The sequence below is a fragment of the Toxorhynchites rutilus genome, chromosome 3 (genome assembly GCF_029784135.1).
Source record: "Toxorhynchites rutilus septentrionalis strain SRP chromosome 3, ASM2978413v1, whole genome shotgun sequence".
In the NCBI taxonomy this organism is placed as follows: domain Eukaryota; kingdom Metazoa; phylum Arthropoda; class Insecta; order Diptera; family Culicidae; genus Toxorhynchites; species Toxorhynchites rutilus.
This window is the reverse complement of record NC_073746.1, coordinates 74,761,746-74,778,497: the sequence shown is the minus strand read 5'-3', so window position 1 is coordinate 74,778,497 and position 16,752 is coordinate 74,761,746. Positions and strand designations below refer to the sequence as shown.

The window sequence follows — 16,752 nt, the reverse complement described above, 5'->3', positions numbered from 1 at the left end:
CACACACACCCTAAATACCGACCGGACCAAAAACTACCGTTCATCAACCCTCGCTCGGCCCAAACAGGAAGAACTTTCTAGCTTCCTAGCGAGATTTCCGATTGTTTTCCCCCCGAACTACGGCTAGAAATAGTCTATGCGACGGAAGGGATACTCCGGTTCACTCTCCACGAACGTTATTAATTGCCAGGGATTAGGCCCAGTGCAGCACAGCACAGCACACAACACCCGAAAAATCAGAACACCAACAACTCCAAGAATGCGCTCCGAGCGAGCGATCACACATGTCCTGTCGCTGATTTTGTTCCTTTTCGTCCTCCGGCCTGTCTGCCTCTTTTGTGACGCATGGCGATACACGCACGCATATTGCACAAGGATTGCAGCTGGAATCCCTGGCTGGAATGACGGGTGAGGACGGGGGTAACGGGTAGGTGCGAGGCCGGCTGCAAAACCTCGGTGCCCGGGCGGTGTCCCGTTCAAATTTTGTCACTTTTAAAGGGAGAAAAAAAAATCGGGGCTCAGGTACAAATGTGTTTTCGCTTTTGGAAAGGTGTGCCCGACTTGGCACCTTTGGTGCAGGCGAAATTTTTGGCGGAAAAATGTGTGGATTCTGAGAACAATAAAATTGTGATTGGCGACGATTTTAACTCGCAAGGAGTTTGCTTTCTTTCGGTCGTTTAAATTGTTCGCGTATGAATGGAAGAAGCGAATACGAACGCGTGAAGGTCCGCGCTCGAACTGGATCGTGTCCGCGATCCGACGGTAGGAGAGACTCTCTCGCACGCGGTTCCAATTTTCAGCGCGAGCTCTCGCGATCGCGGCCGATCCGAGCGCGACAGGAGAAACTTGTTATTCCGTAACAGTTGTTTCGCGTTCCATATTGTACGCGAAGCAGCGAGAAAAACAAGCGGGCTAAAAATAAACGAAACTGAACACCGGTTCGCTGCACCCCACAAACAACAATAGCGGCCAGCCATTGCACATAGCGCACCGTGTTCAGGCGCGCGCGATCCTGAATGGTAAGAGAGATACGGAGGAAAGCCAACACCACCCGAGCGGCAGCAATGCAGCCGAACACCTCAGCCGGTAGATTTCCCCTGCGGAATATCCGATCGGTTCGGTTTCACACCTGCGGCCTTCCCCCTCCAGTGGGCCCGATATCGAGCCGAACAGTGCGAGACTCCACCCACTTTGCAGTGGTAGCCTCACCACCTTGTTTTCCTTGCCTTACACACCGCTCGCACACACCGACAGTGGTTCGGTTCGCCTTAAGCCGGTGCAGAGGCACGTGCTCAGCCGTAATCCAGCACACATACACTTGCGGGGCACCGACAGCAGCTGCTACACCTGGTCTCCATCGTTCTGCTGCTAGTGGCAGTTGCGTTCGCTTTCGTTATCCTCCTTCGTCGGAGGGGAAATCCCGAACACCCGCTACCATCGCCCCGGCCAGGGGAAGTACGTGTTCGGTTCGGCTCCGCTATATATAGGGGCCCGAGTGGGAACCGAACATCATTCAAGGCTCACTTGCCGTACAGACAACACAGTTCGCTTCGCTTTCGTTTTGCTTCGTTTCGTTCATTTCCGCTTTCGTTTCCTTTTGGTTTCGAACGACGTCGATCAAACGATCTGCTGCTTTTTTTGGGGTGTGAATTTGTTTTGTGTTCGCGCTCCTCGTATGTTTTCGTCAGCGCAACGCCGTGTCAGTCGTTCGTGTGGTCTCGTTGCGTGCACATCGCAGGATCAGAAGTGTATACGAAAGGAGCACAGTTAAGAAAAAAAGAAACGCACAAGGATTAAGTGACAACATTCAGAGTAAGAATGATCAGTGTTTGATCGAGTGAGAAAGTTAATGGACCAAGAACCAGCAATATATGGAATATCAAGCAAGGATTAAGTGAATAAAAAAACATTCAACAGTGACTTGAAAGTGAGAAACATAAGCAACTTTTATCGCTAAGGACACACTGAAATATGCCCACATCAATCATGCAGAAGAACTACAGCCATTGCCCGCTCAAGAAGCGGCCTGTCTTCATCCGTGAGGAAGAGGAAGAAGAAATTAAAAATGGTAAGCATCTTTACAAGCTTCTTGCGTAGTTTCATCACAACAGAACTTCCTTGATTGAAGATGATATCGCTAATTTGTGCAACAGTGACTAATCAAAGCTTTCTCCTCTCTGTTCCTCCCAGACTCAGACACCGATTTGGAGCCCGAGAACCTCAGCACAAAGCCAGAGGATCTCTCGATGAAGAAACGGAAGGCTCGTTCAGAGTCCCCGGTAGCAGTGGTGATCAAAGCAGAAGACACGCTGCCCACTCCACCACCTTCATCATCTCCTGACCCAACCGAAGCAAAGTCCCCAATCTCAGTCCCAACCCCGATCTACGGATCACACCCATCGATCTACTACCCAGTTGCACGATCACCAACCTCACCCGCAGAACCCCTGCACGGTTTCTACAAATCTGCCCCAAATGTGTACTCCGGTTATCCCCATTTCCCATACGCCATGCCATACCCATCGGACATCTACAACCTGTACCATCATCACATCTCGCCTCCTCGATCGGAGCCTCTGTCACCTTACGGTCCGCGTGATAGTTCCGTATCACCACCACATCCGGGACATTACAGCCGTCAGGAATCGATCTCGCCTCCCACCATGGTTCCGGCTTATCCCGCAACCGAGCTCCGATTGAACCAGAACAACAACATCATCAAGTCGGAGTCCTTCATCGGCCAGCACCGCTACATGCCCTACAGTCTGAGCCATCATCATCATCCGCTCATGATGGCCCACGCCGAGCACCCATCACTCTCGCCAACCTCCAGCCACACCTCGTTCAACTCCTACCTCTCCTCAAACCGCTCACTATCACCTGCCCGGTCCAGTCCTTCGGCCGCTTCGGAAGAGAACAACAACTCCAGCTCGGCCCCGTCTTCCATTCTAACCGAAAAATTCTCCTCCAACCTTAACATCCAAAAGCTGAAAGGCGAAAAGTCCGGCGAAAAACCGAACGGTTCCAGCTCGGGTGCCCCTCGCTATCAGTGCCAAGACTGCAGCAAGTCCTACTCGACTTTCTCGGGGCTCTCCAAACACCAACAGTTCCACTGCCCGAAGGCCGAGGGCAACCAAGCCCAGAAGATCTTCGTGTGCAAGGAGTGCGACAAACCGTACAAAACGCTCGGTGCCCTCAAGATGCACATCCGCACCCACACGCTGCCCTGCAAGTGCAACCTCTGTGATAAGGCCTTCTCGCGACCCTGGCTGCTGCAGGGACACATCCGCACCCACACCGGCGAGAAGCCCTTCAAGTGCAAGATCTGTCTGCGCGCCTTTGCCGACCGATCGAACCTGCGAGCCCACCAGCAAACCCACGAGGACGTCAAGCGCTTCAAGTGTCCCTCGTGCACGAAGTCCTTCTCGCGGTTGCCTCTGCTCACCAAACACAACGAAACGGGCTGCCCCGGAATCCAGCTGGGATCCCATCCCGACTCCGACTCGTCGCCATCCCACTCGCATGAGGATAAGCTCATCCCAACGGTGGTGCCCCACGGCAATATCACCGTCTACTAGATCACATCAAAACACACGCACACCAACATACAAAAATCGAAAACGAAAGTGCCTTTTCGTCAATCATCGCATCAATCACATCACAAACACACATAGTTCATCGGAAAAGACTGAAACTCATTGCCACCGCGATCGTTTTTAATAATTAAAACCTTAGACAAAGTGTCGAGTGATTTTCAAAAGTGCGAAAACAGTGAGAGAATGAGAGCGAGAAAGAGAAGATTTGTGAATAGTTTATTTATTGGTCGACATACAAGTTCCATATATACATATATATTCAATGTTTTGTTTGGGTTTCCAAAAAAAAAATTACCAAAAACTAGTTTCGTGTGTGCTTCGATCCCTTTTTTTTCGATCCAAAAAAAGGCTAGAGAAAAAAGCAGAAAAAATCGCGAACGTCACGAACGATAAAAATTGTTTTCTAGTTGTCGTAAGTTATTTATTTATCGTCGAGAGCGCCCAAACCCCCATTTTCCAGTTACTACTGGTCGGTTTCCCGACTTCATCTCGGGAAACCAATCGAATCACTTTGAAAAAAAGTTTCTAAGCTAGTCAGTTAGTTTAATTTTTTTTAATCGTATTATCTGTCATCGTCACACACACACACACTCTTTCCTAGATTTAGTATTTTAACGTTCGTGTAAGTCACTGATCAGAACTATTTCAAAAAGGATCTCAGTTGTATGAAATTCCTGTGAGTGGATCGAGAACAAATGAGTGAAAAACGTGCCTTTAGAAAAACCAGAGTTAAAACGGAGAGGAAATCGCCGAAAACTGATGCATTTCAAATAGCCATTCGTATTTTTGCGCAGCAAGCGACACATGACAAATTAGTTGTTTTAAGCGGCTAGGCTCTCTACTTTTTACTGTACAGATTTAGGAGCAAGCAAACAGACAATTGTATATTCCGTGTATTTTTTTATATCCTAGCCCAATAAGAAGAATCTTAATATATTTTGTTTTCATTGTTTAGTGTTTAAGAATTTTATACTGTAAGAAATTTCTATAGAGGAAAACAACCAGAAGAAAAAGAAGAAGAAAAAATGCAGCAAGCAAAACAAAAAAAGACATAATAAAACAACATTAATTTACGAAAAATTAAATTTCCTGTTCTTTTCATTGCCAACTTTTTTCTTTCAGCCATGGTGTCTCATTCTTCTCGGCGAATGTAAACTTCCTACCGTTCCGTTCCGTTCCGTTTTTTTTTCTATCTCCATTCAGCCCTCCAGCCTGGGTCAGGATTTCCTTCCTTTTCAGCGCGCAACAACAAGTGATTTTCTATTGTGGGTGATTTGCATCGGTTTTTGTACTTACTTCCTTCCATCCGGTGTGGAAGGTGGGACCTCCCTTACGGTCTGGTGTTTTGTTTGACCTTTTCTGAAATATCGGATTTTTTTTTGCTGCTACACAATCAGCTGGAACTTTATGGTTCAGGTGCTTTCTGGGTTTTTTTTCGTTGTCCGGATAACCGTGCTTCCTCCTTTTCGTCTGTTCTGCTGCTCCAAGCTGCTGACCGATTGATGGAAGGATGATGATGGGTAGAGAAAGGATCAAGTTTCGACAACGTCGACGACGACGAATCAATTTTTGTATGTTTCTTTCCTCGGAGGCGCTCAACGGCAGCGTATTTGTATTTCCATTTTTTTTTTGTGCTGCTGCTGCTGATTTGCAAAATGACCTACATTGTACACAACCTGTGCGGGGGATAGAGTTTCGCCGCTTTGTCGTTGGCGATTATACGGATTTGGATTTGCGAGCAGGTGAATGCGGTTAATGAGGTATGCTGAGGCGAAGAAGAATTTTGAAGCATTGAAGCGTTTCTGGGAAGGATAAACAATGGCTCGCCAGGCTTCTTGCCGGAAGTAAGTTCAGAATGCTTTATTTCAGACAACTTTAAATAGATCAGTAGGAATCGTGATGTAAAAGAAGAAATTAATTTTCATGAGCTTAAATGTTTGCCTCATGAAGTTGTCGCGCATTATTCTGTTTTGAGAAATTTGGATTCATATTGAAATTAAATTAACATTAACTTTGATTCCTCAATACAACGACTTCGACGAATTGCTAGACGCGTTATGCGTAGGGTGACCATCTATCCTGATTTAGCAGGACATGTCCTGATTTTGGAATCTATCTGGAGCATCCTGATTTATTTTCCACAATCTAGCCTTTGTCCTGATTTTCATGAGAAATTCAATTTTGTTACAGAATCAGACTTATTTTCAGTGTATTATGCTTTCGAGTAAAATCTTTTTAATTGAAGACCAAAGTTTTGTGAGCATATAATTAGTAGCAGTTGGATCTCCCACGAGATCTTTCAACTATTTTCATTTAGAGATTTTGTTTCACTGTGTTCACCGTGTTTTTTTTCTCGATATTCCAAGTTGTCTTTTTCAAGTGTCTAAGCGAAAGTGTCATTTTACCGATGAAATGCGTCAGAACCACCCCTTTTTCACAAAAAAAAAAAAAACATTAGGATTATGAGGCCAACGGTGCATATTTGATTGATAAGTGTCGGTGACTCGAATCAGTATTTAAATTTAGCCATTTTGTTAAAACAGAAGTTTGAAATCAACAATGAAATATTACAGATAGATCTGATTGGGAAAAGCATGTCCAAACACCGAAACATTGCTAGAATATTCGATTGGCATCCACTTCCAAATCCATGCTGAACTCTGTGGTTCAGAAATCCAGCAGCTCGCAAAATTTGGGTTGCAGAAGGAGCTCTTGCGTTTAATACCTGTGGCTTGTAATTCTGTATTATTGCACTTGATGTTTGATGACTCTGAAACAGCCAAAAAATATTCTGTGCTCGAAAAAAGAAAAAAAGACCGTCCAGAGCTAAGTAGACAGGGAAAGACATTCACGAATCGCTGTCCGTAAAAACCTCGTCCCGTTGTACCGGTGACCTCCCCGTTACCCAACACCTAAAATCCACGTAAGAATCGTGATAAGGTGCCGCATTAATTTCCTTCATAAGCGCTAAACTCCGCTCTAATTACCGTAATATGCTCTGAGGGAGTATAATAGAGAAATGTGAGTTGAGGGAGAGATGTGATATTGCACCGCGTTAATTGGAAAATCCGCGTAAAAAAACCGCGCAAAAAAAACACGATCCTTCGGTTATAAAAGTTGCTGTGACAGGTGTCCTGATTTTCAACTCTGACCAGATGGTATCCCGAGTTATGCGGTCGTAGATTAGCAGTACTATTCACAGCTGTAGAATGAATAATTAGTGCAGACCAATAACTTTGTCTATTGTTGGAATATTTTCGCTTTTCCGTCAGGATGATGAGAAGCAATAACGACAATGAAGAAAACATTCAGGAAGTCAACGAGTTCTGTAATCAGTCCATGATTTGCCTTCTTAGTCATTTGGGTAAAGGGGAAACCCTACTCCGGAAGGTCGAAAAATAACGGATTATCGTGGTTTTTCCCCGGATGTTGGAATTAAATTTGGGCCATTTTGGTGATTGGTTAAGGTTTATTCGAAGATGTATTTTTTATGCCAATATAGTGATTATTATAACGTGCTCCTGTGGCCGAGTGGTTAGCGTCCTACATTACAATTCCGGAAGTTCGGGTTCAATTCCCGTTCCGGTCGGGGGATTTCTCGTCAAAAAAATTTCTTCCGACTTGCACTGTGGTCACGCGTATTCTAGAGCTGCCACTCCAGAAGGCGTATCAATTTCGCTGCCACTCCAGAAGGCGTATTATTCGGCATAGAAATCTCAACTAAGTACATGTTTTTTTTTCACTCCGGATAATCGAATCCTCCGGATAATCGAGTTATAAAAAAACGATTTTTTAGCGGCGGCCAAATTGAATTTTTCAAGATTATTGAATACGCAGTTTTATAATGACAATAGAATTAAATGTATGTTCCAAATTTGTTTCAATCAGTCCATAGGAACGGGGTCAATTTTTTATTAATGTGGGACATCCCTACAAGACACTCAAACATACATAACAGGTCGAGCTAAATGAAACCATTAAAAAGGAATTCCCATATTGATGAGGTTCTGAGAAAATATGTAATCCGCCATTTTGTAGTGGCCGCCATCTTGGATTTGAATTTTTCATAAATAACTGCTTTCTACTAGTCAAGCCCTTTCATTTGATATCCAAATTTAGGCATTCAGTATGGAATTATTATACAAATTATTCAAAATTTCCGAAAATCAAAAATAAAATACTCCGGATAATCGAGTCTCCGGATAATCGAGTCGGACCAGTACTACTAATAAAATTGACGTAAGAAGTGATTATTATGCTGTTGGCAACTGAGCGCGTGGATGCTTCTCTTAAGCTGGTGGTAAGCTTTTCTCAGAATCTATTGGACAGATCTGGCTGAAATTGGCAATTAAAAAAAGTAAGAATGATAATTCGTTTTAACTTTTTGTTTTTGTTTTTTTGCTACATTTTAAAATGTTGCGTAGTTATAAAAATTCGAAAAATTTCCAAAATGGTGGTCATCCAAATAAAAGAAAAAGTTGTGTTTTCAACAAAAGCCACTATTTAAAAATCTTCGAAATCTTCGAAAAATTGTTGTGTTATTAATAGTGCGGTAATTGGCACTATTAATAACGCAACAATTTTTCGAAGATTGCAGCAGACCGAAAATGTGAGCGGTAAGGGGCTCCCTTATAGCGAATAGTCGCTATAAGAAACTGTATTTATAGAGAACTTGGATGTCGCTATGAAGAGATGAACGCTCAAAGCTACACAAAAAGTTAAATTATATCATAAACAAAGGTAACACAACAATTGATCTCTAACTATCTAGAACACATTCTTCTTTTTCTATCTAAGTATTATTTGTTGGATTTTTTGTCAATAAACCAGCATTCATAATCTGGAAAACATCTGCTTGCTGGTTCTAAGAAAGTGGGCTCATAGTTTTGTCAGGAATGCTTCGTCAGGCCCAAAATTAATAGAAGATTGCGCTTGAACTGTTTTTTTTTTGTCGTTGTCAAAACAAAAAATAATTGAACAGTTCCAATAAGCTTCCTCTATATTTTTCAGATCTTAGGTTTTCTATGTGTGCGTTGTAAAATATGAGCTGTGTTTTGAATTCAAAAGTCTGGCAACTGAGCAGAAACAGAGGAAAGATTTTTTATTGAGACAAACGTCTCAGAAGTGCCTATCTTCCGATGCATTGGGTGACTTGTTGAGAATTGTAAGTTCATATCTATTTTTTCAAAATTAAAAAAAACATTTTTTGAGAAAAATGAATTTCAATTTTCAAAATATTTTTTTTCAATGAAATTTTGTTTTAAAATTTTGTTTGATATTTTTAAATGAAAACATAAGTTGAAAAAACCTCAAACTTTCAAACAATTTTTCACTCAAAAACTATAAGACCTATAATTAAATGTATGAAATTATTTATGTTCTAATTAAAAAATACCAAAACAAATATGAAAACAAAATTTCATTGAAAAAAAAAATTTGAAAATAAAAATTCAATTTTCTTCAAAAATATATATTTTTTTTAATTTCTGAAAAAATAGATATGAACAACCCTTACAATTCCCAACAAGTCATTTTACATCGAAGGTTGGGCACTTTTACAGGGAAAAAGTTTGAGAAATTACTAATAATATTTGGCTCGAAACATTTATATGTACAAACTATCGCGAATTACATGCTTCGAAAACTTTTTTCTATTTAGAAACATGTCATGTTCACACTCAAAAATGTTACGAGTAGAACATTATTTTTTCAGGAGTCTCCATACAAAAATGCCATGTATTCCAGAAACTATATGACGGATTTCACGCCAACTCGTCTTAGGAGTTGGCAGCACCATATCAGATCGCAGTGAAACGTTTTGGGTGTGAAGATATTGGTCATTTAAGCAACTTTGCATACTTGAAATATTTTAAAAATAATTGGACCACTTTTTGAAAGGGCCAAAGTTTTTTTAAATTTTTTTCTCAAAAATTTCTATCTCAAAAACTATAAGACTTACTAAATAAAAAAAAAATTGTAGGAAATTGTTCAAATTTTCATAAAAAATATTTAAAGATTTATTGTTTTTAATTTATACCAAATTTTTTTTTTCAAAAACTCAAATTCAATTTTCTCAAAAACGTATTTTTCTAAAATTCTCAAAAAAATTGTGTGAATAGCCCGTACAATTATCAACAAGTCGTCCATACATCCAAAGATGGGCACTTTTACAGGAAAAACAGGAAGTGGGTTATATCTATGGTATAACCGCAAGGGTGACGTAGGACTATCGTTGATTTAGAGATCATTTGTATGAAGTTGAATCTGAATTCATTCTGAATGAATGAATATTTGGAGAAATTCGAAAACGAGAGCGTTACGTTGGAGGCACAAGGTTTTATGCATCCAATATTGGATACGGAAATATCCTACTGATGGGGAAGAATAATCTTCAGAAGCTAATCCTGTTGATTGCGATTGATTGAAAAATCACAAAACCTAATGTATTTGGTCACAGTGTTACATGGATAGAAAACATTAAAATAAACTCTTTCATATGAATGTAATTTTAAATTCCCAGAGGAACTGGCAGATTATTTTCAGTAACGATTAGATATTTCCACATTTTCCTCGATACTGGAAGCCCACCAGTGGTTAATGCTAACTCGATAACCATCTGTTAATAGCACTTGATTAAAACATATTTGGTCACAGTGTTACATGGATAGAAAACATTCAAATAAACTCTTTCACATGAATGTATTTTTAAATTCCTAGAGGAACTGGCAGATTATTTTCTGGATCTTTCTCGATCCAAACGGAAAGAATTCCGTGCGTGTATGTGTGTGTGTAGCGGCTGCTTCGAGATCTTCCCGGGGAACCGTTTGTAGCATCACTCTCCTCCTGATGGATTCCCTTCTGGCCTAAGGTGCACAAACAGGCTCTTGGTGACACCGTTCATCCGCGCTTTCATGATAAATGAAGAGCTTCACCACAACAGCGACAACATGCTCCAATCGCTGTTCAATTAGAACTGAGTGGATTTCCGAGCGGCGCTCGCTTATATACCGATTGGTGATTTCAATAGCCTATTTTGAAAGCAAATTTAAGACTATTGAAACAAGTTTTTGGATCAGAAAGTAACAAGTATAGAACGCGTAGACATTTTATCTTTCGAATGAAGTGTTTATCATACCATTTCGTTCAGTTGTTTAGGAGCTATTAACACTCAAAATCTCGGTCTCCGGCGTAACGCTTTCGTTTTCGAAACTTTGATTTTACACCCCGGTATAGAAATGAAAGACGTAGTCCTACGTCAAAAAGTTTTTCTAACAACAACTTTTTCATGTTTAAAAAAAACACAACGAATCCTAATTTTGTTTGAAGTCAAGATATCGATATAGTGTGTTCGACAAAGTTTTAGATAATTTTAAAATATGAACTTTTGTCGAAGACATCATCTTTCAATCTTTTATAATTTCTTGAATATACGGCATTCTATTGAAAAACTAATATTTCTAGCTAATGGAAATGTAAAGTGAAACCTTAGTAGTAGCTTTTCAAAGGAATAAAAGGAATAAAAACTCTTTTCCTATAGAAGTCCATTCTTTCGATGTTTAGATGAATTGTTGGTTATAATATGAGCTGTTCAGATGATTTTTTTATAATTAAAAAAACTTTTTCGAGAAAAATGAATTTTATTTTTTTATACTTTTCTCCAGTGTAATTTAAAAAAAAAGATATTTTTAATGAAAATTTCAGCTATTTCCTATATTTCTTTGGCCACTATATTTGGTCTTTGGGCACAATTTCAAAGTTTTTTGATTTTTTTTTTGTAACAGTTTAAGGAAGAAAATTTGGCCCTTTTCAAAAAGTCACCTAGATTTCACAAGAAGATTTCAAGTATGGAAAGATGCTTTAATGGCCAATGTTTTTACACCCACAAAATTTCATTGCAATCTGAGATGGTGTTTCCAACCATTTCCTCATTTATTAAAACACACTTTCGGTGAATACCATAACTAGAAAATTTATTCAACATCATATAAAAACTATACATATAATGCTATAGAATAACTATACATATTATTTTCTGGCTTTTCCTAACAATGTGAAAATTTGTGGAGTTTCCTTCGATTTAGAATATCTTTTAGCAGCTATTTGTTCATCATTAATAGGTACAAAACAATGAAATTTCTGGGTTCCTGAAATTGTCTTTGCATTGTTAAATATTTTTTCGAGTTTCTCCGACATTTTTTCATATTCTTCAGTCGTTATGTAACTGAAATTTAGTTTAGTTATTCCTTTATCTGCTTGTTGTTTTGCCCATTCGGAGAGCTCTCGTGGAGTTTTAATAGTATTTCTGTATTCTTGAGCATGACTTGCTCTCTTTGCCATTCGTTGAAGTGTTCCACCAATAGCATCACAAGGCCCTTTCCCATGCGATGTCGTGAAAAAATGCCATTCAGCTTCTAAATTATACTCTGATTTAAACCTACACAGACTGGCAAATTTTTTTTTGTTCTTATAATGACCAGCTGCTCCATCTGACATAAATGTAATTTTTGTGAAATCAGTAAACTGTTTCATAAATCCTATTGATCTTGAAATGAACAACTGAACTGCTATTGCTATCGTGGACTAGTACCTCTGATATAATAATGAAACTAATATTTTATAATTTTGTACTACTTTGTAGTATACTTCAAACGGGTGAATTGTTGCTTGCGAATGATTCCAGTGATAACCCTGAGCAGCGTTTTGGATTATAAATGAATAGTTTTCTGCAAAGTCGCAATTTTTTTTTTTTTTTTTTTTTAAGTCTGGACTTGAGTCGGGACTTTATTCGCACCTTCTCTCGACTCATGTCCAATCACTGTTCGTTAGATGCGCTACTCTTTCGTATTAATCTTGCCGACAACAATCTTTGTGTTTGTGGCCAAGGTTACCACGACATCGAGCACGTTGTTTGGTCGTGCGAGCTGTATCTTGTCGCCAGATCGAATTTAGAAGACACCTTTCGGGCCCGAGGAAGGCAGCCCATGGTGCCGGTGAGAGACGTGTTTGCTCGGTTAGACCTTGATTACATGTCCCAAATATATGTATTCCTTAAAGCTATCGATCTTCGTGTGTGATTGTCCTTATACCCTTAGTTTTTCCTTTTCCTTTTCCTTTGTGAGAGATCGGATCCCTTCATAAGAATAAGATGAAATGTAAATACATATTAGATATAAGATAAGTTTAAGAATTGAGTGTGATGAGTGTGATTGAGAGTGTGAGTGTGATCATTGTCAACATATCCTCATATCCCCTCCTTTTCCTGAAGAAAATATGTCACCCTTCTAAACTCGAGTCGACCGCGAGTAATCGGTTTCCTATATTATTAACATTAGAATTAAGGAAAAATGTATATATACTAGTAACAATACAGTGAGGAGTTCGGCTCCTTTAAACCTATGTAACTAAGCCTGTAAAAATAAACGATTTAAATAAAAAAAAGGTTCTTTTTTGTTTCTTAGAAAGGATGACTGTTCTTTACAAATAAAATCATGAGTGATCAACATATCAATTTTATCAACAAAATATGAAACAAACTCATCTACCGGCTTCATAATGTTTTCTAAATTACAACGATCAGTTGTCAACCATTGTTGAAAAACAATTTGTTCTATCTCGTTTTCCTCTAATAGCATTTCAAGTTCCTCTTTTACTTCTTCCTTTAATGCACATCCCTTACAAGCACGAAAAAAACATTCTATCGTTCTTACAGATGTATTACAAAGCAATTTACTAGTGATTTCTTCTTGGGATACGATTCTTAAACTTTTAGCCATTAATTTCACATTTTCATGGATTGTGCATACACACATTATGAAATCCTGTACTATCGAGTAGCCTACAATGTTTCGGTCTTAGCATGGTAAACGAGGTGAAACCGATGTTCAAATTTTGATTCCGTTTTTCGAAAATCATAAATGCCTCTTTAAGAGACATCATCAAAAGACGCTTTTGAACTCTTTCTTTTCGGCCATTTTTGAGTTCAGAAACGTAGTCCTTCATTCCTGGCATAGGTCTGCTTATATCATCACTGTCGTAGAAATTTGTTACAAAGGCTTTTTCGGGTTCGCTGATTCCTTGGCTACTTCTGGTCTTGGTGGTACAAAGGATTCCCTGCTCATAAACTATTTTTTTCATTTGTTTAACCATGTATTCCGGTGCATCAAACTCTCCTACGATCTTGGTTATAGGCCAAGATTTGGTCAATACTGATAATATGTTTATCTGCGCTTCTGTCGTTAGCAGATGATTTAAACTCTTCTTTCAATTGCATAACCATCTCGTCAAAATCATCTGATTTGTTTTTGTCCACTGGATCCAGTGCGAACAGATGTTGCCGCACTGCTTGCGCAATTTCTTCCGATTTTTTAATACGGTAGTCTAAGCTCCTCATATTTCTCATTGAAATTTGTGAAATTTTCAACATTTGAACGATGCTGTTAAATGCTTCCACTTTATACGTCACCTGCAAGTCATCCACGGAAGAAACTGATGCCAATGATGCAGTTGACGGTACCGTAAATTATTCAAATTTGTGGAAAGAAAAATAAGACAAAAAAGAATGAATACAAATAATTTACAAATAATAACCGTACATATATCTTATCATTGACGTTTGAATTTTTGAATTTGCTACCTATGCGAACATCCCCAATTCATAAACAAAAATGAAATGTGCTTGCATCACACTGATCAACTAGATATTGTTTTTACCTTCTATATCTTGAACCACTAGTTTTCCACTTGTTGAAGGGCTGCGTAGGGTCGACGAATGAGAATATTCTGTTGTTCATTTTCAACTGCTGTTATTCTCTCGGTGGACATCTATTGTGAACCACAACGGCACGACATGATTCACAAATCCGAATATTTTCATCCAGATGGTGATTATGTCCCATAGAATATATTTTTTTAATCAATTCCGGCGTTAAGAAACGTAGCTTGTTTCTATTACACAGAACTATGAGGAACCAGTATCTAGCTATCTTCAATAGGTTGAATAGTGCACAATACTAGCACATGAAATATTATCGTCGTCAACAGCTACTTGGATGAAGTGTGCATGCACGGTGTTACAGTCACCTCCAATTATAAAAAATGTGCGGTGCTATCAAAAAATTTGAAAAAAATAATAATTTTTCAGGAGTCCTCAGGGAAAAATGCCATATATTCAAGAAATTATTAATGATAGAAAGTTAAAGTCTTCGACAAAAGTTCATATTTTAATATTATCTAAAACTTTGTCGAACACACTACATCGATATCGTGAGTTCAAACAAAATTAGGATTCGTTGTTTTTTTTCAAAAAAAAAAACATGGAAAAGTTGTTGTGAGTAAAACTTTTTTTCCAGTAAAAGTGCCCATCTTCTAATGTACGGATGGACGACTTGTTGATAATTGTACGGGCTATTCACACAATTTTTTTGAGAACTTTAAAAAAATACGTTTTTGAGAAAATTTAATTTTTGGTTTTTGGAAAAAAAAATTTAGTGTAAATTAAAAACAATAAATTTTTAAATATTTTTTTATGAAAATTTGAACGATTTTCTATAATTTCTTCTTTGGCCGAAATATTGTAAGTCTTATAGTTTTTAAAATATAAATTTTTGAAAAAAAAAATAAAAAAAACTTTGGCCCTTTTTAAAAAGTAGTCTAATTATTTTTGGAATATTTCAAGTATGCAAAGTTGCTTAAATGACCAATATCTTTACACCCAAAACGTTTCACTGCAATCTGAAATGGTGCTGCCAATGACCAGTTGAGTTGGCGTGAAATCCGTCTATAAAAGATTTTAAAGTTAATGTCTTTAACAAAAGATCATATATATGAGATCTAAAGCTTTGTCGAATATGTTATATCGCTATCTTGACTTTACACAATAATTAGGATGAATTGTAACTTTTTCAAAGAAAGCATAAAAAAGTTGTTGTTAGAAAAACTTTTTTTAAGTGTCCATCTTTCGATGTATGGGTAACTTGTTTTGAATTGTAAGTGCTATTCACATGTTTTTTTAGAATTAAAAAAAATATTTTTGAGAAAAAATTTTCAATTTTCAATTATTGAAATAATTTGACATTTTTTAGTGTAGTTCATTTTAAAAAAAATGATATATTTTTATGAAAATGTAAACAATTTCCTACATTTCACCTTGTGACCAGAATTTTGTATATTTTTGTATTTTGATATTATAGATTTTGAGTTATAAATTTCAAAAGTAGTCGATTTTTTCCGATGATTTCAAGTATGGAAAGTTGCTTAAATGATCAATGTTTCTACACCCACAACGTTTCATTGCTACCTGATATGATGCAGCCAACTCCTAAATCAAGTTGGATCTCACGCCAACTGCAGATATATTGATTAAGAAACGGATTTCGGAGTATAAAATGACTCAAGAGATTTTTATTCAAGTCAAATGACAAATATAGCAAATAAACTTGGAACAGAAACAATGAAAGGTTTAGTAGGCAAAAATAGGTCGGTCCAGGATCATTTTTATCGGACATATCGATGAAAGGTATATGAATTGTCACCCAAATTTTCTTTGGATATTCGAGTTTATTGATGTCCAAAAAATAATTAAAGAGCTAAGAAATGTTAACAAGTGATCGTTAGAATTCAAACATGCATCTCCAAGTTAATCAAACCGCAGTGCAATACTTTTGTTCACGCCTCATGACAAAGCTTCCTCGACGCTTTAGCCTCTTTCTATTCAATATTTTTTTGGAAAAAAAGTCACGAGTCTACAAATGAAATAGTGTTCCTATTTCTCAATCTATCTTTTTTTTATAATCCAAATTATAAATTATCATTTTGAAGCCATCGTCCGTTAGAACAATTCCACAATTTTTTACCGATATGTATGTTTTTTTTTAATTTAATTTACATTTAAAATCATCCCAAAGCTTATTGTTTATGATATCATTATATCACTCTTTAACGTTTTTTTTTTGAGTAGTTAGATATCTTTCGATGAAAATTGTTCCTAGCGATGTTTTTACAAACAAATTATTCTGTGTAAACAATTTAGATTCAACTCAGTTGAACTATTATGTTCGTGAATATGGATTGTTTTTATATTGATGTTACATGAATAAAATAAAAGTCAAAGATTGATCCTTGCCACTTTCAAGAAACGTTGAGTTCGATTTTCCAATCG

At 37.9% G+C, this 16,752-nt stretch overlaps 1 protein-coding gene across 1 annotated transcript; it reads left to right on the top strand.

Annotated features, from left to right (window-relative positions):
• The first annotated feature begins 1,528 nt into the window (after positions 1-1,528).
• LOC129778484 (protein escargot-like) lies at positions 1,529-4,681 on the top strand. Its single transcript, XM_055785401.1, has 2 exons — positions 1,529-2,068; positions 2,191-4,681. Exons 1-2 carry the CDS (start codon positions 1,972-1,974, stop codon positions 3,576-3,578), a joined length of 1,485 nt encoding a protein of 494 aa, XP_055641376.1. The 5' UTR covers positions 1,529-1,971; the 3' UTR covers positions 3,579-4,681.
• The last annotated feature ends 12,071 nt before the right edge of the window (positions 4,682-16,752 follow it).

Coding starts and splice junctions, on each gene's coding strand:
- LOC129778484 (XM_055785401.1), top strand. CDS start 1,972: ATGCCCACATCAATCATGCAGAAGAACTACAGCCATTGCCCGCTCAAG. Junction 2,069..2,190: donor GGAAGAAGAAATTAAAAATG/GTAAGCATCTTT, acceptor TGTTCCTCCCAG/ACTCAGACACCGATTTGGAG.